The 27423-nt window shown below is 49.7% G+C and overlaps 1 protein-coding gene across 1 annotated transcript; it reads right to left on the bottom strand.

Annotated features, from left to right (window-relative positions):
• Positions 1 to 19547: 19547 nt before the first annotated feature.
• Positions 19548 to 21788, bottom strand: Ddit4 (DNA damage inducible transcript 4). Its single transcript, XM_004657901.2, has 3 exons — positions 21637 to 21788; positions 21242 to 21513; positions 19548 to 20942 (listed from the first exon to the last, which is right to left on the bottom strand). The coding sequence occupies exons 2-3, from the start codon at positions 21435 to 21437 to the stop codon at positions 20449 to 20451; spliced, it is 690 nt and encodes a 229-aa protein (XP_004657958.2). The 5' UTR covers positions 21438 to 21513; positions 21637 to 21788; the 3' UTR covers positions 19548 to 20448.
• Between the last annotated feature and the right edge of the window lie 5635 nt (positions 21789 to 27423).

The following is a 27423-nucleotide window of genomic DNA, read 5'->3' as shown; positions in this document are numbered from 1 at the left end:
CACCCTAGGAATGCTCTCCCCCTCACTCCCTCAACGACTCTGCAGTAGGGGGTACTACTTCACCCCATTATGTACACGAGGCCACTGAGGCTCAAGGTGAGCCCAGATGCCCGGCCCGAGCTGAGGGTGGGCAGAGCAGGCGATGCCCTCCCTAGCCCCAGCTCCACCCCCAGCGTCCTGTCTGCCCGGAAGGAAGGTTCATGCCAAGCTCCGAGACTTGGGCGGTTTCCTTAGCAAGACTGCGTCAAGCTCTCTGGGGGGTGCGGGGGGTGCTGACCGCCAGTACGTAAGAGATCAGAAAGGGGGGCAGGCTGCTGAGCAAAGTTCCTTTGACCGGCACACGTGGAAGACGCTAGAACAGCCCCCAGGGAAGTAAGGAAGGCTTCCTTTCTTACTGTCCTTTCTAAGCCAGACGAGGTTTCCTCTGGAATCGCCTTTGAAGATGAGCAGATCCATGGTATGTGGCCTTAGCGGAGTGGGTCCCCACAGCATGACACCCCCGTGCTCCATGGGAGGGGCTGGGTCACAGGAGTGGAGACTGGACTTGGTACGAATCTGGACCTATCTTTGGGCCTCACGTTCCTCATCTGTAAAATGGGTTTGATTGAATTGTGAGGCTTATGCACCCAATGTAGTGGCTCACATCTGTAAGGCTACAGAGGCAGGGGTATTGCCATGAGTTCAAGGCCAGCCTAACCTACATAGCTAGTTCCAAGACAGCCAGGGCTACAGAACAACACTGTCTCCACAAAACACGACAGTAGCCAACAACATGGTGAGGATTGTGAAAACTAATCATGAGGGCAGAGGGTGTAGCTCAGTGGTAGGGCGCTTGCCTCGCACACTCAAGGCCCTGGGTTCCATTGCCCACCCTGTTAATGCATACGTACGCGTACACACAATCATGATTCTGGAAGTTTCTTGTTGTGGCCTGTGATTTGCTTGGGTCAAGCAGACCCACAGAGCCATGGGCCCTTTAGGCTCACTTCTTGAACACTTAAAGGGTGGAAGACACACACACACACACACACACACACACAGAGAGAGAGAGAGAGAGAGAGAGACACATACACACACGTTCTTGCATCCTCGTTTAGCTGAAGTTCAGAGAGGTCAAGAAAGTTCACCACAGGAATGAATTGCAGGCTCTGATGTAAATGGCAGAAAGCCTGACTCAAACTGGTTTATGCTAAGGGAACTCACTGGCTCCGGAAACGGAAACGTGCAGTGTGACCAGCTCTGTGGACCTGCTGCTGCCAAAAAAAAAAAAAAAAATCATGAAGGCTCTTGTCAAAGTGGATGCTGAAGGTATGCTGGTCACATGACCCCAGCACCCACATCCTGGCCCCTTCACTACAGGGGGTGGCCTCCTGCTGAGCCTCTAGGAGAAAAGCCTTAGATTTGGGGAGTAAAAAAGACTACCCCAAACTGGGCATGGTGGCTCACACCTTTAATCCCAGCACTCTAGAGGCAGAGGTAGGAGAATCACTGGGAGTTTGAGACCAGCCTGAGATGACATAGTGAATTCCAGGCCAGCCTGGGCTAGAGTGAGACCGTACCAAAAACCAAAGAAACTAATCCCAGCACTCAGGAAGCACAGGTAGGAGGATCGCCGTGAGTTCAAGGCCACCCTGAGACTACATAGTGAATTCCAGGTCAGCCTGGACCAGAGAGAGAGACCCCACCGCGAGACAAAAAAAAAGCAAAATTAAAAAAAAAAAAAATAGAAAAGAGTCCTCCTGCCTTCCTTCCTGGGCTGGTCGGGGGACTGTCACTACCTTCACTGTGACTACTCTTGCTGCCTGGAGGGCCTTGAAGCCTTCTGACAGCTGAGCCTGGCCATTGCCCTCAAGGTTTTGAAAGTCAACTTTCCACATGTAGCCAGAATTAGAACACTCCTGGGGGCCAGACATTTCCTGTGTCTCCAAATGGGAGGGTGAGTTCTTGGGGTCCAGACTGATGTCCTTTCCCTGCGTGTGCCTTCCCTGTTCCAGGCAGGATTCTGTAGCAGACAGCTAGGTTTTGAGGGGCCCTAGGAAGGCCTTCTTGTGCCTTTATTTCTGAAAATTCCATCATTAGGTAGAATTTTCTCTCATTCCAGTTAAGATTCAAATATGACTGGTGCAGTCCCAGGAATTGGGAGACTGAGGCCTGAGGAGGTTAACAACCTTGCCAAAGGTCTCTAAGCAGCAGAGGAGGGACAGGAATGGAGGAAGCCTGATTCCAAAGCTTCCACTGCTTCTTGCTTCCAGTTGCTGGCTAACCCTTCAGCCTGGAGGTTCTTGTGCAGTTTACGTCTTCTCACAGTTCATCCAGGTGGCCACGATGGCTGTCCCCAGTGGACACGGAACAATGTGCAAGGGGCTATGTCCAGCCTCCCGAGTGCTGGGATTAAGGGCGTGTGCCACCACGCCCAGCTGATTTCTTTATTTTTATTCTTTATTTTTTTATTTTTGGTTTTTTGAGGTAAGGTCTCACTCTAGTTCAGGCTGACCTGGAATTCACTATGGAGTCTCAGGATGGCCTCTAATTCATGGCGATCCTCCTATCTCTGCCTCCCAAGTGCTGGGATTAAAAGCATGTGCCACCATGTCCAGCTGATTTTTTTTTTTTTTTTTTTTTTTTTTTTTGAGGACAAGTTCTTGCTACGTTGTCCAGGTGGCCTCAAACTCCTGGACCCAAGTGATCTTCCTACCTCAGCCTCTGAAGTAGCTGAGATTCTTCCAAGTCCTGGGGAGCCCATTACCCAGCCCAGGTCCCTGAGCGTTCACTGTGTGCTGGAAGCTGAGCTGCGTCTCGAAGACTTAGCAGTCATCAGGAGCGCTTTGTCCTACGCTAGAAGCTCTGCTTTTAGCAAGCATCGGAGGTGACAGACAAGGGAGGCTGTCAGGACAAGGTGACAAGAGCTGACAGACCTGGCAGGGCAAGGGACTGGGGGGCTGCTTTGGCTCCCACACTTGGGTGGATCCCACATAGTGAAGGGTGAGGGCTGTGGCATAGAAATGAGGAAGTCTGGGGCCCTGATCTTGGTATTCCTGGAGCTGGGTGCTGACTCAAAGGGGAAATTAGAGCTGTCCTGTCCCAAAGGGCCCATACAGGCACAGTTTCAGCCCTTGCCCTTGCCCTGCTGCTGCCCAGGGCCCTTCTCTGCCTGCCTGCAGTTTCAGTCCCCACAGCTTCCTTGTCTTGGGTGGTTTCCAGCCCCACCTACTTTCCTGGAGTCTGGTTCATCCATTACTCCTGACAGGTGTGTGCCAGTGTCACTGAGTGACCCTAGAGACAAGGGTGAGCTCACCTGATCCTGATTCAGATTGAGTCACCCTCCCCATTTCGGGAAGGTGGCTCTCAGCCATTCTCATCTCAGCGCTTGGGCACCTGGGGATGCAGCAGGTCCCAGTCCCGGTCCGGCTGCTCCCGCTCTGGGTCACCAAGAGAGATGGGGAGGGCCCTGGGAGGGAAGTCCCAACACTCAGGGGAATTGTTCTCATGACAGCTCAGCAATGATTCTGAGAGTCCTCTTTCTTTTTTATTTTTATTTTTTAGATTCATTTTTATTTATTTATTTGTTAAAGAGGGAAAGAGAATGAGAATGGGCAGCCTGGGCCTCTAGCCACTGCAAACAAACTCCAGACACATGTACCACCATGTGCATCTGGCCTACATAGGACCTGGAGAATTGAACCTGGGTCCTTAGGCTTCACAGGCATGCGCCTTAACCATTAAGCCACCTCTCCAGCCCTTTAATTTTTTTTAATTTTATTTGCTTATTTGAGAGAGAAAGAGGAACACACACACACACACACACACACACACACACACAGACAGACACATCAGGGCCTTCAGCCACTGCAAATGAATTCACCTTGTGCATCTGGTTTATATGGGGACTGGGGAATTAGTCCTGGGTCCTTAGGCTTCACAAGCAAGTGTCTTAACTGCTGAGCCATCTCTCCCGCCCTGTCGTTACTTTGCAGAGGTGGAAAATGAAGTCCAGAATACTTTGTGAGTGTGTGTTGAGCTGCGAACCCAGGGCCTCATGCATGGTAGGCAAGTCCTCTGCCACTGAGCTACACTTACTGCCCTAGACTTGATTACTTCAAAGGTCATACAGCAAGGAATTGGCAGGGGTGGGATTGCAACAGGGGTACCTGACTCCGGAGTTGTTTAATTGGGACAGCACGCTTGACCACTCAGAGGAAGGCGGGGGAGGGTAAGCTCTCTGCTTACTGAGATGCACATGCACCCTTTGAGCTGGCCTTGGAGCAAGAATGATCTCTGGGCAGCCACTCTCTGTCCTGCCTCAGGCGCTGAGAGCTTCCTGAATTGGTGGGGTCTGCAAGCCAGAAGAAGCCTGAAGAAGACCTTTCCTGAGAAGGGACAGATTTAGCTGCCAGGTGGGAACCTGCCTTTTCCCCCACCTTTTCCCTCCACTACTAATCCCTGCTCTTCCAGCAACCTCCCAGTACCCCTGCCCTCTTCCTGGACTCCAGCCTCCCTCTCCTACCCACCAGCCTTCCGGCCAGTTGGCCTGAAATGGCTAGCTCTATCCTGGCCACTAGCCACTGGGGAGCAGCGAGCCTTATGGTTAAGGCTTTGAATTTTACATTTAATTTAATTTTTTTAAAGTTAGCTTTCCGAGGTAGGGTCTCACTCTAGCCCAGGCTGACCTGAACTTCACTATGTAGTCTCAGGGTGGACTTTTTATTTTATTTAATTTTAATTAATTTGCATGTATGTTTAAAAAAGTGATGCACAGTCAGGCATGGTGGTACATGCCTATAATTCCAGCACTAGAGAGACACAGGCAGGAGGATCACTGCAAGTTCAAGTCTAGCTTGGTCTATATAATAATGTGTCTGAAGCTAGCCATGGCTATATAGCCAGACTGTCACAAAAAAAAAAAAAAAAAAAAAATAGACAAAAAGCTGAGTGTGGTGGCACACACCTTTAATCCCAGCACTTGGGAGGCAGAAGCAGAAGGATTCCTGTGAGTTTGAGGTCACAGTGGAGCTACAGAGTGAGTTCCAGGTCAGCCTAGGCTAGAGTGAGACACTACCTCAAAAAAAAAAAAAAAAAAAAAAGATTTTTTAAAAGTGATGCACAATTATAACAAAATGTTGAAAAATGTTTATTATGTTTGGACCAACTTGAACATATGTGAATCTAATTTCTCCTGTTTTCTTTTGCTTTTGGAGACAAAGTCTTCTTTTAATCCTATTTATTTTTTTAATCTTATTTATTTAAAAATTTGTAAACTTATTTATTGAAGGAGAGAGAGAGAGGGAGGAAGAGAGACAGAGAAAATGGGCACTCCAGGACCTTCAGCCACTGCAAATGAAGGCCATATGCATGTGCCACCATGTACATCTGGCTTACATAGGTTCTGGGGAGTTGAACCTGGTTCCTTAAGGCTTTGCAGGCAAGTGCTTTAACCACTAAGCCATCTCTCCAGCCAAAAATAATATTTATTTATTTATTATTTGCAAGCAGAGAGAGATGGAAGAGAGACAGACAGAGAGAGAATGGGCATGTCAGGGCCTCCAGCCACTGCAAATGAGCTCTAGATGTGTGCGCCACTTTATGCATCTGGCTTTACATGGGTACTGGGTGGTTCAAACTCGGGTCATTAGGTTCTCCAGGCAAGCATCTTAACCGCTGACCCATCTCTCCAGCCCTAATCTTATTTATTTATCTATTTATTTTGTGTGTGTGGTGGTTTGATTCAGGTGTCCCCCATAAACTCAGGTGTTCTGAATGCTAGGTTCCCAGCTGATGGAGATTTGGGAATTAACGCCTCCTGGAGGGAGCGTATTGTTGGGGGTGGGCTTATGGGTGTTATAGCCACCTTCCCCTTGCCAATGTTTGGCACACTCTCCTGTAGCTATTATCAATCTGATGTTGGCCAGGGGATGATGTCCACCCTCTGCTCATACTATCGTTTTCCCTTCCATTGTGGATATTCTTCTCGAACCTGTAAGCCAAAATAAACCTCTTTTTCGCACAAGCTGCTCTTGGTTGGGTGATGTGAACCTGACTGCAACAGTAAAGTGGTACCGAGGAGTGGGATCGCTGCTAGACACCTGACTGTGTGGTTTTGGCCCTTTGGAGCTGATTCGCAAGAGGAATGTGGAAGGACTTGAAACCTTGGCCTAAAAGAACCTTGCAGTGTTGTAAGTACAGTTTGATGGACTATTCTGGTCAGAGTTGAAAGACCTGAATGCGGTAAGAACTATGGACTGCAAGGTTTGATTTATCAGGGTGAGAAAGAGCTTTGCGTGGACTGTGCTAGAGGCAAGTTGCGTGAAAGCTTGCTGTTATGCCCGTGTCCTGAGAAGTTGTGTGGGTGGCTTTGCATAGAAATGAACTGGTGTGAGCAGAGGGATATGGCACAGAAAAAATGTAATCTTTGGGCCTGAATTGCAGCCCATTCACCTGCAAATTGTTTGAGAGATCACAACCTTGAGATTGGGCCAGCTGACCTGCATTGGGGCAACAGGAAGAATGTAGACTCTTTTGAAGGGGCCTGAGTGCTCAAGGAGTGTCCTGTTCTTCAAAGTTTGCTTTATTCACCACTGGATTAACAAATTGGCACCCCACCTGGTATTGTGGAGTATAAGAAATGCAGGAAAGAGAGGGTCATTGAGTTTGCAACTTGGTCTTGTGTTTTGGAAATAGCCTTGGGCAGTGTGAAACAGGTTTGCTGGTTGCCTGCATAGAGACCCCATGGGGCCATGAGGATTAAACCGTGGAGAAGCAAGGATCACGAGATGGCTGCTAAGGAAAGCAGGACTTTCCAGGAGTATGAGTAGCCTAGCTGGAGAGGTAGAATTGAAATACTAGAAACTTGTTGCTGGTTAGAATTATCAGACTTGGAGATTTGTCACTAACTAGAGTTGTTGGACTTGAAGCTACAGAGTTTGATGTTTGCCCTGATTGTTTTAAATCTTGTATTGGTTGAATATTTCTTTGCTATGTCCAATGCCATATTTTGCAGTGTGAATGGTTATTCTGTGCCATTATGGGCTTGGGGAGGATTTTTTTGTATTATGGCTCAGTTAAAAGACCTTGGACTATGGGGATGTATGAACATCATTGGAATTGACAAAAACTATGGGAACTTCTGGGCTAGAGAGATAGCTTAGCGGTTAAGCACTTGCCTGTGAAGCCTAAGGACCCCGGTTAAAGGCTGGATTCCCCAGGACCCACGTTAGCCAGATGCACAAGGGGGCGCACACATCTGGAGTTTGTTTGCAGTGGCTGGAGGCCCTGGTGCGCCCATTTTCTCCCCCCCCCCCCCCCGCCTCTTGCTCTCGCTGTCTGTTGCTCTCAAATAAGTAAATAAAAATAAATGAAAAAAACAAAAAACGATGGGAACTTTTAAAGTTGGACTGAATGCATTGTATTTTACATCATGTGTCAATATCAGTTTATGGGGGCCAGGGTTGGAATGTGGTGGTTTGATTTAGGTGTTCCCTATGAACTAAGTGTTCTGAATGCTAGGTTCTTCAGCTGATAGAGATTTGGGAATTAATGCTTCCTGGAGGGAGTGTATTGTTGGGGGCGGGCTTATGGGTGTTATAGCCTGCTTCCCCTTGCCAGTGTTTGGCACATTTGCCAGTGTTTGGCACACTCTCCTGTTGCTATTGTCCACCTGATGTTCACCAAGTGATGATGTTCACCCTCTGCTCATGCCATCATTTCCCCCTGCCATTGTGGAGCTTCCCCTTGAGCCTGTAAGCCAAAATTAACCTTTTTCCCACAAGGTGCTCTTGGTTGAGTGATTTCTACCAGAAATGTGAACCTGACTGCAACAGTGTGCATGCCGGGTGTCCTGCTGCTACAAATGAATGCCTGTCTGGTTTTATGAGGGTGGCTGCGAAATTGATCCCAGGCCAGCAGGCTTTGCAAGCAAGTGCCTTTAACTGCTGAGCCATCTCCTCATCCCTTGAGACAAGGTCTGACATAACTGGCCTTGAACTCTTGACCTATCTGCTTCCTCCTCCCCAGGGCTGAGATTATAGATGCGTACCACAATACCCAGGTCTTGAATCTACTTTTACAGCTACAATTTTTATGAAATTTAAATGCAGATGCTCTCTCTTTTTTTTTTTTTTTTTTTTGAGGTAGGTTTTTACTCTAGCCCAGGCTGACCTGGAATTCAGTATGTAGTCTCAGGGTGGCCTTGAACCCAGCTTAAATGCTGAGTCTCTTGATTGATTGATTGATTGATTGATCGATTGACTTATTGACAAGGACTTACCCCCAGGCAGGTTTTAAACTTCAGAACCTCCTGCCTCAGCTTCCCAAATACTGGGATTACAGGCATGCACCATCATGCCCAACCTTCAGATTATGATTTGATGAAAATTTAGCAAATGATACCTGGTGTAAAGGAGGCAGCCAGACTTTGGAAGACTTCATTTCCTTCCTCCCCCCCCCAAAAAAAATGCAAAAGCCAGGCATGATGGCTCACACCTTTAATCCCAGCACTCAGGAGGCAGAGGTAGGAGGATGCCATGAGTTCAAGGCCACCATAAAACTACATAGGGAATTCCAGGTCAGCCTGGGCTACAGCAAGAACCTACCTCAGGGAGAAAAAAAAAAAAGGCAAAAGTTCTCAGCACCTTGCAGGCTGAGGTGGTTAGGTTGCCATAAATTTGAGGCCAATTTGGGCCATATTGTGAGCTGTAAGGCCAGCCTGGGCTACGGAGCAAAACCCTGTCTCCAATAAACAAACAAGGCAAGGGTTGAGGAGATTGCTTAGTGGTTAAGACTGCTTGCCAATTAAACACAAGGGCCTCCCTGGGTGCAGATCACCAAATCCAATTCCTCAGATCCCACATAAAAAGCTGGACATGGGCCGGGCATGGTGGCACACGCCTTCAATCCCAGCATTGGGAAGGCAGAGGTAGGAGGATCGCCATGAGTTTGAGGCCACCCTGAGACTATAGAGTTACTTCCAGGTCAAAGGCGGAGGTAGAAGGATCGCTGTGAGTTTGAGATCACCCTGAGAGCTAGAGTGAGAGCCTACCTAGAAAAACCAAAAAAGCTGGGCATGGCACGTAGGTCTGTAACCCCAGTGTGGGGTGATGGTGGGGACTGGAGAATCACTGGGGCTCGCTGGTGGGTAGCAGCTTCTAGTTGAGGCAGAGACCCTGTTTCAAAGGAAGGAATCTATGACTGAGTGATGACAAGGTCACCTGGTGTTCTCCTCTGGCCTCCATTTGCACATGCATGAGGTCCACAGATCTGCACACACACGTGTGTACACCACACATCACATCACACCCAAATTTCACTTGATTCTGTATTTTAATGTAACTACTGGAAGAAAAATGTAATTATGTTTATGACTTCTGTTATATAGCTATGAGACAGTAGCAGCCTAGAGGGTTAGTGCATCAGCTCAGATCCTGTCAGCATGGGACTTAACCAACCTCTCTGGGCCTCAGTTTCCTATTAAACAGGCAGCACCTCCTCACTGGGTTGTTCTGAGGAATAAATGAGGTAATGTTTGTACCATTGTTGGCACTGTGCCTGGTATGAAGTAAGTGCTCAGAAAAAAAAAAAAAAAATCAGGTTTCTTTATCACACTGCCCTAAAGTGCATTTCAGTGAATGTCAGCAATATTCCCCCAGCCTGCTATGCGTGGGGGGCGAGGGGCCCTGGAGATTTGGTGAAACACAAGCCCAATAATCTCTTTGCTCACAGAGCACTCCCATCCTCTCCTAAGGCAATCAAAGACACAGGCTAAGTCAGGTGCTGCAGAGAGAGAGGGGGAGGGGGAGGGGGAGAGGGAGAGGGAAACCCCAGAGCGGCTGCTTCGACAGGAGGGGCTGGGGAAGGCTGCCCTGGGGAGAGGGGACTCGAGCTAAACCCGATGGTCCGTGAGCCAAGCAGGTGCAGCTCTGAGTGATGGCCCTGCTGGGCAGTGGAAACAGCTGTGCTGAGGCCACGGTGCCAACCCCTGCCCAAGGTTGACTTCATCATGTTTCTCATTTCTTGTTTTTTTTTTTTTCCCTAAATGTTGTTATTTATTTATTTATTTGAAAGTGACAGAGAGAGAAAGAGGCAGAGAGAGAGAGAGAATGGGCGCACCAGGGCCTCCAGCCACTGCAAACAAACTCCAGATGTGTACCCCTCCTTGTGCATCTGGCTAACATGGGTCTTGGGAAATCAAACCTCAAACCAGGGTTCTTAGGCTTCACAGGCAAGCGCTTAACTGCTAGGCCATCTCTCCAGCTCATTTTTCATTTCTTTATTTTATTTATTTGCAAGCAGAGAGACAGAGGGAGAGAATGGATGTGCCAGGGTCTCTAGGCCCTGCAAATGAACTCCAGATGTATGCACCACTTTGTGTATCTGGCTTTACAAGGGTACTGGGGAACTGAATCCAGGTCATTAGGCTTTATAGGCAAGTGCCTTAACAGCTGGGCCATCTCTCCAAACCACATTTTTTCTCTCTTTTTTTCTTTTTTTGTTTTTTTTGAGGTAGGGTCTTTCTGTAACCCAGGCTGACCTGGAATTCACTGTGTAGTCTCAGGGTGGCCTTAAACTCACTCATGACAATCCTCCTACCTCTGCCTCCCGGAGTGCTGGGATTAAAGGCATGCTCCACCGCGCACAGTTCTTTAAAAAGAAAAAACAAAATAATTATTTATTTATTTGAAGAGAGGAAGAGAGAGAGAGAGAAGCAGATAGATAGAGAGAATGGGCATGCCAAGACCTCCTGCCACTGCAGACAAACTCTAGATGCATGCGCCATTTTGTGCATTTGGCTTGACGTGGGTACTGGGGAATCAAACCCGGGTCCTTTGGCTTTGCAGGCAAGCCCCTTGACCGATGCGCCATCTCTCTGGCCCACATTTTCCATTTCTTGCGTCTCGCACTCCTGGCCACTGCCCTACCCCTGTATTCATGGCGACCTTTGTGAGCTGGTCTGTGTCATCCGCTTTCTCACCCTCTCCGCACGATTAGCTGCCCACACAGATCTCCAACCCCCTTTGCCTTCAGCCCTGTTGGAGAAAGTTACTCTGAGCCTGGCTGTCCCTGCTGGTCTCTCCTTTGGGGTTCTTCTAGACTGAATAGTTTGTTCTGCACCCACTCTTCCCCCCTGCTGCCTTTCCTCTTTCTAGGTCAGTCGTGCCTCTCCAACCCTCTCCTCAGTCAGGGGTTGGCTCAAGTCTCCCATTGCCCCCTCCACTGGTCTAAATGGTTCAAGAAGATCTGGGGCTTGCCAGGGCCACACTCTGGGGACACCAAGAGGCAAGTCTGCCCAGGCAGAATGGAAAATCCCTCGCTGGTTGGAGGGAGGGGGAAGGGCGGGGAGGGCCATGGAAATTTCTTCTTAATGAACTCTTTCCCAACTTGGACTCACCCCAGAAAGCAGTGAAGCATTTTCCCAGTGACCTGTGAGGGTGTCTCTGTTTTTTTTCTCTCCTCACTTCCATGCCAGGCTTGGACCCTGGGAGGGCGACTGGGTGTGTGGGTAGGGGCTGGGGAACAGGAGCAGCCACTGGCCGCCGGCATCTGAGCCCTGCCTCAATGTGAGATGTCATCCAGTTCCACCCTCTAGGGTCAAAGATGAAGACACAAGGCACAGTGACAAAAAGCATACAAAACTTCGGGTCTCCTTACTCCTGATCCAGGCTCTTTCCATGGCCCCATGTTTGTTGGTCTCCCCATTTGTCAAAAGGGAAGAAGGGCTCGAGAGATGGCTTAGTGGTTAAGGCACTTGCCTGTGAAGGCTAAGGACCCAGGTTCAATTCCCCAGTACATATATAAGCCAGATGTACATGGTGACCCATGCTTCTGGAGTTCATTTGCAGTGGTTGGAGGCCCTGGCGTGTCCATTCTATCTGCTTATTTTTTTTTCCCTCTCTCTCAAATAATTGAAAAAAATATTTCTTGTTTTTGTTTTGCTTTGTTTTTTGAGGTAGGGACTCCCTCTAACTCAGGCTGACCTGGAATTCAGTATGTAGTCTCAGGGTGGCCTCGAACTCATAGCGATCCTCTTACCTCTGCCTCCTGAGTTCTGGGTTTAAAGGTATGCACCACCACACCCAACTGAATAAAATATTTTTTTGAAAGAGGCAAGAAGAGCTGGAGAGATGTCTTAGCAGTTAACGTGCTTGCCTGTGAAGCCTAAGGACCATGTTCAACTCTCCAGATCCCACATAAGCCAGATGCACAAGGTGATGCAAGCGCTCAAGATCACGCATGTGAACAAGAGTTCAATTACATTCTCCCCCCCCACACACACACCTCTCTCTCTGTGCCTCTCATAAAAATATACAAAAGGAAAAAGAAGCCAGGCATGGTAGTGCATGCCTTTAATCCTAACAGTGGGAAGGCAGAGGTAGGAGGATCGCTGTGAGTTCGAGGCCACCTTCAGACTCCATAGTGAATTCCAGGTCAGCCTGGGCTAGAGTGAGACCCTACCTCGAATGAAAAAATAATATAGAAAGAAGAAACATAATAACTACTTCACAGGGCTGGCAATGTGACTAGAAGTTATAAAGTGGTCCATAAATGTGAGCTATTTGTCCTCTGTCGCCTGCTGTTCCTTGTCACTTCATGGCAGAATGCCCAGTTCCCAGGCTTGGACTCCATGGGGCCTGCCCCCTAGCTCACTGTAGACAGAGTCCATAGCAAGGCATTTCTTATCACACTTATTTTGAAACACCATCTTCTTGTATCAATGAAGCTTGGCCTAGGACTCCTGGGCTCAAGCTGTCCTCCTACTTTAGCCTCCATAGCAGCTATAGTTTAAAAACATATGGGGATGGAGATATGGCTCAGTGGTTAAGGTGCTTGCCTGCAAAGCCTAAGGACCCAGGTTCGATTCTCCAGTACCCATGTAAAGCCAGATGCACAAGGTGGTGCCTAGATCTGGAATTCCTTTGCAGTGGCTAGAGGCCCTAGCATACCTATCCTCTCTCTCTCTCTCTTTCTCTCTGTGCCTTTTTCTCTCTCTCAAATATATAAATAAAAATAAAATATTTTCTAAAAAAGATTCAGAAAGTTTATTTATTAAGAAAGAGAAAGAAGCAGAGAGAGAGAGAATGGGCACAACCATTCTCTCTCTTGCAAATAATAAAAATATTTTAAAGTTTTTTTCTGACTTATTTATTTACTTGTAAGAGACAGAGGGAGAGGAGAGAGAGGGAGAGAATGGGCATCCCAAGGCCTCTAGCCACTGTAAATAAACTTCAGATGCAAGCACCACCATATGTATCTGGCTTTCGTGGGACCTGGAGAATCAAATCTGGATCCTTAGGCTTCACAAGCAAGTGCCTTAACCCCTAAGCCATCTCTCCAACCTAATAAAAATATATTTTTAAAAAATATTTTTTGTTTATTTTTATTTATTTATTTGAGAGCAACAGAGAGAGAAAGAGGCAGATAGAGAGAATGAACATGCTAGGGCCTCCAGCCACTGCAAATGAACTTCAGATGATGCGCCCCCTTGTGCATCTGACTAACGTGGGACCTGGGGAATTGAGCCTCGAACCCGGGTCCTTAGGCTTCACAGGCAAGCACTTAACCGCTAAGCCATCTCTCCAGCCCCCCAAAATATTTTTTAAGCTGGGTATGGTGGCACATACCTTTAACCCCAGGACTAGTAGGCAGAGGTAGGAGGATCACTGTGAGTTGGAGGCCAGCCTGAGACTACATAGTGAATTCCAGGTCAGCTGGGCTAGAGCAAGATCCTGTCTCAAAAAAAAAAAAAAAAATTATTTATTTTCTTTATCTGAGAGAAAGAGACAAAGAGTCAGAGAATCAGCACACCAGGCCCTCTAGCCACTGCAAACGAAATCCGCAAACATGTGCCGCCTGGTGCATCTGGCTTACGTGGGTACTGAGGAGTCAAACCTGGGTCCTTAGGCTTCACAGGCAAGTATCTTAACTGCTAAGCCATCCCTCCAGCTTTGTTTTGATTTTTTGAGGCAGGATTTTGCTCTAGCCCACACTGACCTGGAATTCACTATGTAGTCTCAGGCTGGCCTCCAACTCAGAGATCCTCCTACCTCTCCTTACCAGTCCGGGGGCTAAAGGTGTGTGCCACTATACCCGGCTTAAAAATATTTTTATTATTTGCAAGAAAAAGAGAATGGGTGTGGCCAGGCCTCTTGCCAGCGCAAAGTCCAGATGCATGTACCACACTGTGCATCTGGCTTTACATGGGCACTGGGGAATCGAACCTAGGCCAGCAAGCTTTACAAGCAAATGCTTTTAACCAGCAAGCTATTTCCACAGCCCTTAACATCAGCTTTTTTTTTTCGTTTTAAATGTTTTATTTATTTAAGGGAGTGAGTGAGAAAAAGAGGCAGCTATATATAGAAAGAATGGGTGCACCAGGGCCTCTAGCCACTGTAAATGGACTCCAGATGCGCATCTCACCACATGCGTCTGGCTTACATGGGTACTAGGGAATCGAACCTGGGTCCTTGCTTCACAGGCAAGCACCTTAACTGCTGAGCCATCTTTCCTGCCAACACCAGTTTTTTAAAAAATATTTTTTGTTTATTTTTATTTATTTGATAGAGAGAGAGAGAGAAAATGGGCGCTCCAGGGCCTCCAGCCACTGCAAACGAACTTCAGACGTGTGCACCCCCTTGTGCATCTGGGTAAAGTGGGTCCTGGGGAATTGAGCCTCGAACCGGGGTCCTTAGGCTTCACAGGCAAGCTCTTAACCGCTAAGCCATCATTCCAGCCTCCAACACCAGTTTTTAAAGGATCCTTCTTTCATTGGCTTTCTCTTGTAGCCCACACAGAGAATGTAGTCCTATTTAGGTTGAATGAATGAGTGCAATAATGAAGTGTTTATCAGTCTCTGCTTACATAGCCACCAGCATCCATTCCATGGTCACAGGCTGCCCTGAATGTTTCCATGAGGAGATCCATGGTGGGAATGGACCACAGAGATTCCTCAACTGGTCCCCAGATTGGACGTGTCTGGGTTTAACAGCATGCTGTCTAATTTGTGATTCCTTCTAAAGAGCTCCCACTGGGGGCTGGAGAGATGGCTTAGTGGTTAAGGCATTTGCCTGCGAAGCCTAGGGACCCAGGTTTGATTCTCTAGGAAGATGGCTCATGTAAGCCAGATGCATACGGTGGCGCATGTGTCTAGAGTTCATTTGCAGCAACTAGAGGCCCTGGTGTGCCCATTCTCTTTACTGCCTCTTTCTCTCTCTGCCTCTCTCTTTCTCCCAAATAAACAAACACAGATTTAAAAAAAAACAAAACAAGGAGCTCCCACTGGGCTGGAGAGATAGCTCAGTGGTTAAGGCACTTGCCTACAAAGCCTAAAGGGCTCAATTCCCCAGTATTCACAAAAAGCCAGATGCACAAGATGATGCATGCTTCTGGAGTTTGTTTGCAGTGGCTAGAGGCCCTGGCACACCCATTCTCTCCCTTTCTGTCTCTCTCTGCTTGAAAATAAGAAATAATTAAAAAAAAAAAAAAAAGTGCACATGCCTTTAATCCCAGCACTTGGGAGGGAGAGGTAGGAGGATTGCCATGAGTTCAAGGCCACCCTGAGACTACATAGTGAATTCCAGGTTATTCTGGGTTTAAACCCTACCTTTGAGGGGAAAAAAAAAAAAAAAAAAAAGAGGCCTGTAGAGGTTTAGCAGTTAAAGTGCTTGCCTGCAAAGCCAAAGACCCAGGTTCAGCAACCCAGAGCCCATGTAAGCCAGAGCACAAAGTGATGCATGTGCCCAAGGTCACACACGCGTACAAGATGGCACACACATCTGGAGTTCAATTGCAATGGCTAAAGGCCCTGACACGCCAATTCCTTGTGCTCTCACTCTGGCATGTGTGTGCTCTCTCTCGCTTTCTCATTTAAAAAAAAGAGGGGGCTGGAGAGATGGCTTAGCAGTTAAGTGCTTGCCTGTGAAGCCTAAGGACCCTGGTTCGAAGCTCGATTCCCCAGGTCCCACGTAAGCCAGATGCACAAGGGGGCGCATGTGTCTGGAGTTCGTTTGCAGAGGCTGGAGGCCCTGGAGCGCCCATTCTCTCTCTCTCTCTGCTCCTCTGTCTGTCACTCTCAAATAAATAAAAATAAACAAAAAAAATTTAAAAAGGAGTTTCCATTTAGGATCATGACCACCTCTTGTCACGATCTATTCACACGGCCAGCTTTCTGAGTCCCACGTTCCCCTGGGGTCCCCCAGCAGTACTGACCACCCTCTGCAGCAAAAGCAGCGTGTAGTTGACCTGGACTCACCCACGCTGGGGAACTAAGAGAGCGTGGGGTAAGTGGCAGGTCTGGGAGGTAGGAGACCATTCTTCTCAGCTTAGCCCTGCCCCATGGCCCCCATGGAGCGTGGCCCTCACTCAGCATTGCCCTCAAACCATGAGGTGGGACAAAGAGAACCTTATGTACTGTCCAAAGCCAGGAGAAGACAGCTCAGCATGTGGCTATCTGCCCACGTGCCCTCACATTGGTGCCGTCTACAAGAATTGATTAAGGGTGGGCTGGGGGTATTGTTTAATGGGAGCATGTGCTTGGCGTGTTGAGATGGGGGGAGGGGATTTGATGCCCAACACCAAAAACATCACAACAACCAAAACGATGTAAGCAGGTCATTTATACATGACTGCTGTTAAGATGGTAGCTTTTGAAAAGATGTCAGAGGACAGCAAGAGCAGAGGGAAAGGGAGCGGAGGGGATTGCTATGAAAGCACACTTGTGAGGGCTGGGGAGGTGGCTCAGGAGTTAAAGCCAGCCACGCAAAGGGGAGCCTGCATCTAGCGTTCCTTTGCCCTCGCTCACTCATACACACTTTCTCTACGTCTACCTCTTTCTCTCGCAAACAAACAAATAAATAAAACATATAAAGTGACTTGTTCAAGGTCACCTACTAAAAAATGTTGGAGCCAGGATCTGAACTCAGATCTCACTAGTTCTTTTTGTCTCTCTGTGTGCACATGTGTAGTGTGCATGCTTGCAGGGGTGTGGACATGAGTGCATGTGCACGCATGTGCGTGTATGTGTGTGCAAGCCAAAGATTACTCTCCATCCTGTTTCCAGAGACAGCCTCTTGCTGAAGGGAGAGCTAACCAGTTCTGCTAGCCTCTCTGACCAGCACACATCCTCCCCAGTGCTAGGATGGGAGCACACAAGACCATGTCCAGGCGCCCACAATTCACATGGATACTGGGAACCCCAAATTCAGATCCTCTGACTTGTATAGCATGTGCTTTACCAACTGAATAGCCGCCCCAATCCTAGATCTCACTAATTCTAATGAGTAATGCCTTAGCCACTAAGGACAATGCCTCCTCCAAGACCTCAGCCTTTATAAGGTTCCTGGGGATTTGGCTCAGTGGTAGAGTGTTTGCCTAGCATGCACAAGGCCCTGGGTTCAATTTCCAGTACAAAAGATCTCAGCTAATCCCCAGGGCTCACTAGCTAGCTAGTCTAACCTACTTGGCCAGTGCCAGGCCAGTGAGAGACACTGTGTCACAGAAACATAGATGGTGGGCTGGAGAGATGGCTTACAGGTTAAGGCACTTCCCTGAAATGCCAAAGGACCCAAGTTCAATTCCCCAGGACCCACATAAACCAGATGTACAAGGTGGCACATGCACCTGGAGTTCATTTGCAGTGGCTGGAGGCCCTGGCTCATCCATTTTCTCTCTCTGTCTCTCAAATAAATAAATAAAAGTAGTATATATTAAAAAAAAAAAAACATAGATGAGCCGGGTGTGGTGGCGCACGCCTTTAATCCCAGCACAGAGGTAGGAGGATTGATGTGAGTTCGAGGCCACCCTGAGACTCCATAGTGAATTCCAGGTCAGCCTGAGCTAGAGTGAGACCCTACCTCAAAAAAACAAATAAGAAACACATAGATGGTGCCTAAGGAATGACATTTGAGGTTGTCCTCTGACCTCCACAAACATGTACTCATAGTTGTGCACCTGCCTACACATGTGTACACACACACACACACACACACACACACACACACACACACAACTTCAGCCTTTGTCCTTATGAGGCTAAGGCTATTGAGGAAATCTGTGTCCCCTGATCCTAGGGAGAGGGGTTCTTGAAGGCTCAACTATATATGCCAGGCCTAGGGGTATCCCAAGGGTACCCCACAGGAGTTGGAGGAACAGATAGCAAGCATTGTATCAAGGGCATCAATAGACAGCTAAGAGCTCAACACTATCATTGTGAAAGATGAAGTTGAAGGAAGGCAGAAGGAAGCTGTGAAAGGGCTGCAGTTTGCTCTGGGCCTTAAAGGACAGAGTGTGCAAGCCAAGCAGAGAAACCACAGCTCTGGTGGAGGGCGCTAGAAAGAGCGAGCCTGATGCAAACACAGATTCATGGGCTCTGCTCTCATCTCACTGGAGGTTGTCTGAAATGTGAAGTGTGTGTGTGTGTGTGTGTGTGTGTGTGTGTGTGTGTGTGTGTGGCGGGTGGGGGGGGAATGTGTGTTTGGGAGATGCTGAGCTTGGAGTCCAGGGTCTCACACGTTAGAACTTGCATGTTCTACCAGTGAGCTGCACCCACGCTGCAAGAGATCTGTTTGGATCTAGGCCCTCAGTGATCTGACTCCATGATGAGTAGAAGAACCAGTACTCTATAGTTTTGAGGGCACAGGGCCTGCCTGGGACCAGGAAAAGAAACAAAGGAGATAAGAACTCTCCCTCCAAAGGCCAGTTGGTGTGGGTGGACCCAGGAGCCAGCGAGGGAGAAGAGGGGAAGGCTTCTCGCCCAACTTCTCTGATAAGGAAATCAACCAGGCCTATTCTCTTATTGGGCCCCTTCTCTGATAAAGAAATCAGGGGACACACCAGCCACTCTCCTACTATTGTGTGTGTTGGGGGTTCTGCCCCTGCCTAGGCCACACCTCCTGAGCTTAGGTTTCTTGTCTACTGAGAAACTTGGGTTGTTATCCCTTTCAGAATTTCTCTTAGCCTTTTTAAATTTTTTTTTTTTTTTTAGGTAGGGTTTCACTCTAGCTCAGGCTAACCTGCAATTCACTAGTAGTGAATTCACTAGTAGTCTCAGGGTGGCCTCGAACTTGTGGTGATCCTACCTCTGCCTCCTGAACGCTGGGATTAAAGGCGTGCGCCACCACACCCTGTTCTCTTAGCCTTTTTTATATCAAGATTAAATTCTTACTGTGTACCAAGTTGAACTGTGACTTTCCTCACAATAAGAAATTAGAGCCTCTTGTGGATTTTAAAAAGGCCCTTAGGCCACCCAGAGTCCCTGGTACCTGGATCTTCTAATCTGGGGAGCCTCCTCTGAGACTCTGGCTCCCAGGGAGGTCTGACTCATCCCTCACCTTGAGGAACTTTCCAACACATTCCCCTGGTAGCTTCAGGAAGCAGAGCCAAGGGAGCCAGGGTTCTTGACCCTACTGCACAGTCCACATACCTGTTAACCAGGCTGGCAGGCAGTGTCGGAAAAGGGGTCAAGGAACACACAGGCTGGCGCCCCAGACTCTGATGAAACTTGCTTTGACCAGTGGCTCAGCTCTCCCCCTCCCCTTTTTTCATGGCGCTAATGAAACTCAATCGAATGTTTTAACAAACATGTTTATTAGAAAAGTAAAAAATATTGCATAGGTTTTTAATACTTGAACATCAAGTGTATTCATGAACAGTGAGTATCTTCATGTAAACAGTTCTAGATGGCAGACCCAGATGGCACTCCTCTGGGGGAGGGGATCCAGCCCCAGCCCCCCTCAGCCCCATCCCCTCACACTTCAATCTCCAGTACATGGTGGGGAATGGGCTGGATGCAGCTTCCAGGTGTTTGCTTTTCTTTGTTTTTGTTGTTTTTTTTTTTTTCAAGTGTCAAAGATCCCAAGTGATCCTAACACCCACCCCATCCGCACTCTTACATTCATGCGTCTGTAAGATAGCTGCCTACAACAGGTCAGTAGTGAAGCTCCGATCCCCAAACAAAAGATGCGAAACAAACAACAAACACACTTGGTCCCTTCAGACCATGAGATACACAGACTACCTCGGAGACCTCCCCCCGCCCCTCCTCCACGAGCACACCCCCCCCCCTGGCAGAGGCCAGTGCAGCCCAGCTGCCCCTGGCTCCATCACACCACTGTTGCTGTAACTGTCAGTAATAACAAAAATAAAAAGGTACATGCTATACCTACACAATCCAGCCGGAAGCCTGGTTTGGCCCCAAAGCCTTTGTTTCATGCTACAGTACTGAAGGGCATCTGCCCCAATAGGGAGCCACCTGCACACCACACAGCGACCTTCCTTGGCACTCAACACCTCCTCCTCCCACCTGGTTCTCCTCGCCCTCAGGTGGCTGTTGTCAGTTTTCTAACACAAGCATCAAGCCTCTGCGCCCTTGCCTGCTGGTCTCCACCTCAAAAAAAAATTAAAAAGTTCCTTGTCTCCGGCGTGGGGGGGGGACGGCATTTCGACGCCCCCCCCCCTTTACACTTTAGTTCAACACTCTTCTATGAGCAGCTGCTCTGAGCTGTACAGCTTCTTCTTGATGACCCTGAAACCCGTGCTGAGAGTCAGGGACTGACTGAAGCCAGGGACCAAGGAAGAGTTGGCCGAACTCAACAGCCCCTGGATCTTGGGCCAGAGGCGAGAGTCCAGACGTAGCACGAGGGTCAGCTGGAAGGTGGGCACCAGGCTGGGGTCGAGGGCCAGCTGGCTGACGCTGTGGCAGCTCTTGCCCTGCTCCACGCAGACGTCCAGCAGTGCCCCCCGCAGGCCGCACGGTTCGCTGTATGCCAGGCGCAGGAGTTCCTTGCCTACCTGGCTCACCAGCTGGCCTGGCATCAGCAGGCGCACGGGGCGCCGCGAGCCCAGTCGCGCCTGCGACAGGCTCTCCTGCAGCAGCTGCATCAGGTTGGCACACAGGTGTTCGTCCTCAGGGTCGCTGAGCAGCTCGAAGTCGGGAAGGGACACACCATCCAGGTACGCGGCATCTGGAAGGAGGCACACACATTCGGGGAAGGACATCAGAGAGCAGCTTCAGGCTGGGGAGGTGCTGTTTTGTGAAGAAACCGGCGTTCCTACCTAACCCATTCAGTGCCTCAGTTTCCACCCCACACTTCTACTATCATCCATCCCCACCCCCAACCTCCAGCCACTGGTAATCTGGGTCCTGTTGGAATAGGAAGCCACGGTGGGCTGGCTTTTGGTCCCTTGCAGCCCCGCGCTTCCTCCCTCTCCCTCCACCCTCCCACCAACCCCCTCGGGTTGTGTTCGGTAACCCACCGCTCACCTTCCTCCGGCCCGAAGCCACTGTTGCTGCTGTCCAGGGACTCGCAGTCCGAGCTCTCCAGGCTCGCGCAGCGGTCAAGGCCCTCCTCTCGGGCCGCCGACCCCCAGGCGGAGCGCTGAGGGCGATCGGGGGTGGGAGTTTGGGATGAGGATGAAGAGGAGGAGGACGACGAGAAACGATCCCAAAGGCTAGGCATGGTGAGGTCGGACGCCAGGGCGTTTAGCTGATGAGCTCAGGAATGAGAGTGAGGGAGAGAGAGATCGCAGAAATCGCTGAAAAGACAAGAGGGACAAGGGACAGCCGTCAGTCTGGGGGGTGGGCTCTGCATGAGACTAAGGCTGTCCCCGCTCCCCAACGCGCACACACAGATCAGCACACACCGAGGGGACACTCACCAGCTAGCGCGGTCAGCGAGGACTGTGGGGACGAGTGCGTCCTGCCGCTTGAATGGGGAGGGAGCGAACTGGTGCCAACCACCGAGCGCTGCCCAGACCTGTCCCCTCTTTTTTCTCCCCGGACCCGCACCTCCCCCTTGGCCTGCCTACGATCCCTAGCAGCAGCGCGCAGCAGCCTATAAGGACTAGCGCGGCGAGGCCACGCCTCCTCCTCTGCGCCAAGGACCAATCAGGACCCGGGAGTGTGGCCCACCTCCACCAATGAGCTCCCGGCGCACGTTCGCAACGTTCTCTCCTGCCCGGTGACAGCAGCCCGGCCCCGCCCCCATGAAGCCCCAGAACGCTGGAGGCCTGAACCACCATCACCACCACCATCCCCCCCCAACCAGCCGCGGCCACGCCCCCTTTCTGGAAGGGATCCGCGGCGGCTGCAGCTGCCAAGGTCCCTGAGGGCGCTCGCGGCAGGGGAGGATCAAGGAAAGACTTGTTTATTATAGGGTCGTCTTGCGGGGGGGGGGGGGGGTTGTAGGGAGGAGGGGAGCAGCCCGTGACCGCTGTCGGGTGACAGACAGGGGAACTGGGAGGGGGACGGGTGGGCATGAGAAGACAAGGCACCCCCCCAGAGTCTGGAAGCCCCCGAAACGAGGGCACAATAGGGTGCCCACGAGTGGATGGATGCCCACAAGTTGATGGATGCTCATGGGACGTCGCGCAGGAGCCCACGCTGTCAGTCCCCAGCTGGTGACATGGGGGGGGGCAGCTATGGACATAGGGGGTTTCCAAGACCAAGCAACTCCAGGCTTGGCGATCCCACCTGTCTGTCCGCCGGTTACTGTACTGTCCCAGGGGGATGGGTTCATGGTGACATCAGTGCCTCCCCCCCACACCGGCTCCAAATCCCATCCTCTCGCTCCCCAACGGTCCCCAAGGACAGCTTTTGGGAGGGTGGGTAGAAGAGTGTTCATAGGCGCATCAGGTCCAGGGCCTGAGAACAAGGATCCACATACAGACCGACATACTGACCCACCCGCGGGCCTTAGGGACTGGACCGCAGCCCGACGGTGCAGCCACGGTTTGCAGCAGCCGAGAGAAAGAGAGAGCGAGCGAGAGAGCGAGCGAGCTCAGGGCATCCGCCGGGTCCTAGAGCCCCTCTGTGCGCTTTGTGTTTGGGGGAAAAGAAAAATTTAAAAAGACCAAGAGAGTTCCTCAGTCTGGAGCGAGGCCTGAGATCTTTGGAAAAGCCCAGGAGTGCAATGGATATCCAGGGTTTCATCATTCGGGCGGGGCCACAGGAAATCTGTCCTGGCAGCTATGCCCTAGGGCTGAGAGTGATTGCTTAGGGTGGGGGGGGGGAGGTTCGGAAAACCTCGACCTTTTTTTTCTTTTCTGTAAAGGTTTATCCACTTCGGACACGAGGACCCTGATGGAAGAGAGAACCAAACTTACATCAGACACTTTAGGCCCCCCGCGGGCAGGAACCAAACCAGATCAGACTGGCGAGGCTGCCGGGCAAAAAGCCTGCTCGTGACATATGACACTTGCCAGAGAAGTCAGGCCACTGCCATTTCTAGACACCCCTACCCCCACCCCAATTTTGTTGAAAAAAAAAAAAAAAAGCTCGACCCACAGAACCATCCAGGCAAACTGAGACAGAACTGGAAAGGGCTAGAATTTAAGTTGCAGGGCTAGAATCCAGGCCCTGGCCTCTCTCCCATTTTACAGGTGTGAGAATGACTTCCTAGAAAACATTTATGGACCGAAAGAAGGGAGGGGGATGGGCCCCGGATTAGACGTGTTCCAGACAGCTACAGAATAGAACAATCTGTTTGCCCCTGGGGCTCAGGGGCCTGAGCACTAAACTTCTCTTCTCTGTCTTTTACTCTTGCTGGAAACCCTAAAGACTGCGGATAGGGGTGATTGAATGAATACTTAGGGGCTGGAGCAGGTAACCTTCACAGAATGAAAAGGAGAGAGTTGAAGGCCCGAGTGGGCGACTCTTCCTGCTGCCCAGGACAGAAGAGGAGGAAATTAATCCACCAGCTGGAGATAGATTTTGGGTAATTTTCTTTTACTTCTATTTTTCCTCCCTCTGTTGGGGGTGCACCCAGTGTTTCAGACATGCTAGGCATGGCTCCGCCACTAAGCCACAGCTACACCTCCAACCTTGTTTTTCTCCTCCTCCTCTTCTTTTTGTTAGAGAAAAATAATGTGCTTCAAGGGGGGAAAAAAGGATGTCGAACGAAGAAAAATAGCTTTTTTTTTTTTTGAGGTACGATCTCCCTCTAGCCCAGACTGACTTGTAATTCGCTATGTAGTAGTCTTAGGCTGGCCTCGAACTCACAATGATCCTCCTACCTCTGCCTCCACGCCTGGCAAGGGGGGGGGTGGGAGATAGCTTTCTAAGTGGATATTCACAAAAAAAAAGAATCCAGAAACAGCTTGGAAAGATCAGTTTATCGGGATTTGCTTATTCACACCACAAACACCAGCATGGTCTATGTGTCAAGCATCTTCTCCCAAATGGGAAAGGGCTGTGTTCATGGGCATTGGATGTGTGTGTGTGAGGGAGAGGGCGAGGGAGAGGGAGAGAGAGGGTGCCCTGGATTCTATCTCCAGCACCACATGAAAACAAGTGTGGCGTATGTCTGTAATCCTAGCACTCAGGAGGTGGTGACAAGATCAGAAGCTCAAGGTCATGCTCCACTACATGGCAAGTTCAAGGCCAGTCTAGGACACATGAGACCTTGTCTGGAAGGAAAGAATGAAGAAAGAAAGGAAGAGAGGGAGGAGAGGGAAGAATTCATTTTGTCCTGTTTTTTGTTTTTTTGTTTTTTTTCAGAAACAGGGATTGAACCCAGGGCTGCCTGCATGACAGTGCTGTATCACTGAGCCCTATCCTCAAGCACATGTTATTATTATTTTTTAGACGATGAAGAAAGCCCCAGGGTGCTAGCCTTCCCAAAGTAGGAGGGAGTGGTTCCAGGCTAAACAGCCTCCTCCTACCAGGAGGCCTGGTGGGGGATTAGGGTGAATGAAGGTTTGGTGTCTTTCCCTGTGTGACAGCTACCTGAGATGGAGGGGGACAAAACCCTCTATCACTGCTTACCCAGAGAACCTTTGGATCTAGAAAAGTGGTTTCTTTTCGGTTTTTTTTTTTTTTTTTTTTTTTGTGTGTGGTAGGATATTTATTTATTTTTGAGGTAGGATCTCACTCTAGCCTCCTGAATGCTGGGATTAAAAGCAGGCACCACCATGCCTGGCTGAAAAGGGGTTTCTTAAGCCTTAGTCCCCACCAGCCATTGGAGCCCTCATAGAAAGGGTCAACTCCATGTCTTGGCCTCTGAACCAGGCCTCTCCAGAGCACTCCGAGAACCAGTAACTTTGCATTTAGGGTTCTCCCCTCCCCCTCCTAGTACCCTCCGCTAGGGCTGGCTGCTGGGCAGACTTGCCTGGGCATGCTTCCTGAGCACCCCTAGCCCAACCCTTCAGTTTTCTTGTCGATGATAAAGTCCTGCCCATTTTAAGGTCCCATAGTTCCCACACCGTCAGGCACACGTTAGAGAGGGTCACCGAATGTCCCTCACATGGATGAATGAATAAGCAGAGCGACATGAAACCCAAGGTAGCTTTTCCCAGAGTGACACAGACGTACATCTGGATCCAGGATCTGGCTTGGGACTTCCAGGCTGTCTTTCTGTCCCCTTTGTAACTAGAGCCTGGCACATAGCTGAACAATTTCCTTCCTCCTCAGGTGGCGTCTGGGATGGGCTTCTAGAGCAGTCCAGCTCTTCCACCTGGAAGACAGCATTGCCAGGAACCTGGGAGGGAAGATCCCAGGACACAGGACTGAGCTGAAGGGAAACTTGCTTGCTAAGCACAGTTTTCCCTTTAAGTTCTTCAAAATAACTTGTTGAATTTATTATTTATTTTTGGTCATGCTGGAAATGGAATCCACGACCTCACCCATGCTAAGCAGGCATGCTACCACACTGAGCTACATATACCCCCAGAGTAAAACCTTTATTTTTATTTATTCATTGATTTGAGAGACAGGGAGAATGGGTACGTTTAGGGCCCCAGGCCAGCGCAAACAAACTCCCAAGACATGTACCACTTTGTGCATCTGGCTTTATGTGGGTACTGGGGAATCAAGCCCAGGGAGTCAGACTTTGCAGGTGCCTTTCATCTCTGAGCCATCTCCCAGCTCCCCTCCCCCCCAAAAAAAACTTAAATTTTTTAATTTTATTTTTTGAGGTAGGTTCTCACTCTAGCCCAGGCTGACCTGGAATTCACTATGTAGTGTCGGGGGGGGGGGGGTCCTCAAACTCATGGCAGTCCTCCTACCTTTGCCTCCCAAGTGCTGGGTTTAAAGGCATGCGTCACCATGCCCAGCTCTAAAACCCTTTTGTAAATTGAGACGAGAGCCATAGCTAAAGTTAAACATTTCCAGGTGAACAATTAGTACATTCAAAATGTGGGATAGGCCAAACGAAGCCAGCCTAGGATCCTACCTGGAAAAACAAAACGAACAACAAAAAACATATATGGGGCTGGGGAGCCAGCTTAGAGGTTAAGGCACTTGCTTGCAAAGCCAAAGGACCCAGGTTTGATTCCCCAGGATCCATGTTAGCCAGATGCTCAAGGTGGTGCATGTGTCTGGAGTTCGTTTGCAGTGGCTGGAGGCCCTGGCGTGCCCATACTCTCCCCCCACCCAACAAACAAATAAAAATAAACTTATATATATATGTATGTATGTATATGTATATATAGGCTAGCTAGTTCCTTGGCTGGTTTCAAAACATCCCCATGGTCCCGAAGGAGGCGCAGTGCCATCTTGTCCTGTCACTCAACCTAAAACACCTTTGAAGCTTATGGTCCCTGCTGGTGCGAGTGGGATGGCCTCTTTGTTCAACTGTAGAGGTGTCATTCCCACCACAGCCTGATTTGCAATGTGCCATCTGGGGAGTCCCGTTCCTGAGAGGATTGTTTCTTGCATAGATCCAACACACGAGGCGAGGCGGGCCTGCCTAGAGACGACCTTGGTAAGAGAGCTGTCCCGAAGGACTCTGGCTAGAGTTGGTGACTGACCAAGGCCCCTTGTTCCGATCTCCCTGACCACGCAGAAAGGCTGCCGCTTCCTGGGCTGGGCTCGGTTCCCGTGGGACCCACCACAGCCTGCAATTTAAAGTCACTGTTCTCTCACTCCGGGTCACCTGCCCCTCCCTGTGCAGGCGGTGCCTGTCCTCTGCATGGGTTCCCAAGGCCTCAGTTTGGCAAGTCACCCCAGTCGAGTTTGGGAAGTTAAACCAGATCTTTGCGGGAGGGGGGCGTGGGAGGGGGGGTGTGTGAGCCTGGGAACCCCAGAATTCAAAATGAGAACCCCTGAAGGCCAAGCCAGCTCTCCTGCACCGTTTGTCTGCCCTCTGGAAACTTCTGGGTGATGGCAGTGGGGAGAGAGGGTGGAGTGGGAGCGGGAGGTGGAGACAATAAGCCTGCCAGAGTGTTCCCAGGACTTCTCGGGCTCTTTGACTTAAAGCAACAACAAACAGCTTGGTCCGAATAGCAAGATTGGGAGCGCACCTGGCTTACTGGGAGGGTTGTGAAAAAGCTGGTGACAGCTCATAGCTTCAAGTGGGGATCTCGATTGTTCCCGGGGTGGGGGCGGGAGGGGATGGTGTTAAAAACGCAGCAGGAGTCTTTTTTGCAAATGAAACTGCATTTTGAAATGGAAATAGGAACAATGCAATGTATTACAGCCTTCCAAAAGACCCCCTGAAAATCTTACCC

The sequence above is a fragment of the Jaculus jaculus genome, chromosome 18, assembly GCF_020740685.1.
Source record: "Jaculus jaculus isolate mJacJac1 chromosome 18, mJacJac1.mat.Y.cur, whole genome shotgun sequence".
NCBI classification, from domain to species: domain Eukaryota; kingdom Metazoa; phylum Chordata; class Mammalia; order Rodentia; family Dipodidae; genus Jaculus; species Jaculus jaculus.
The sequence above is the reverse complement of the archived record's forward strand: the minus strand, read 5'-3'. Positions and strand labels throughout refer to the sequence as shown.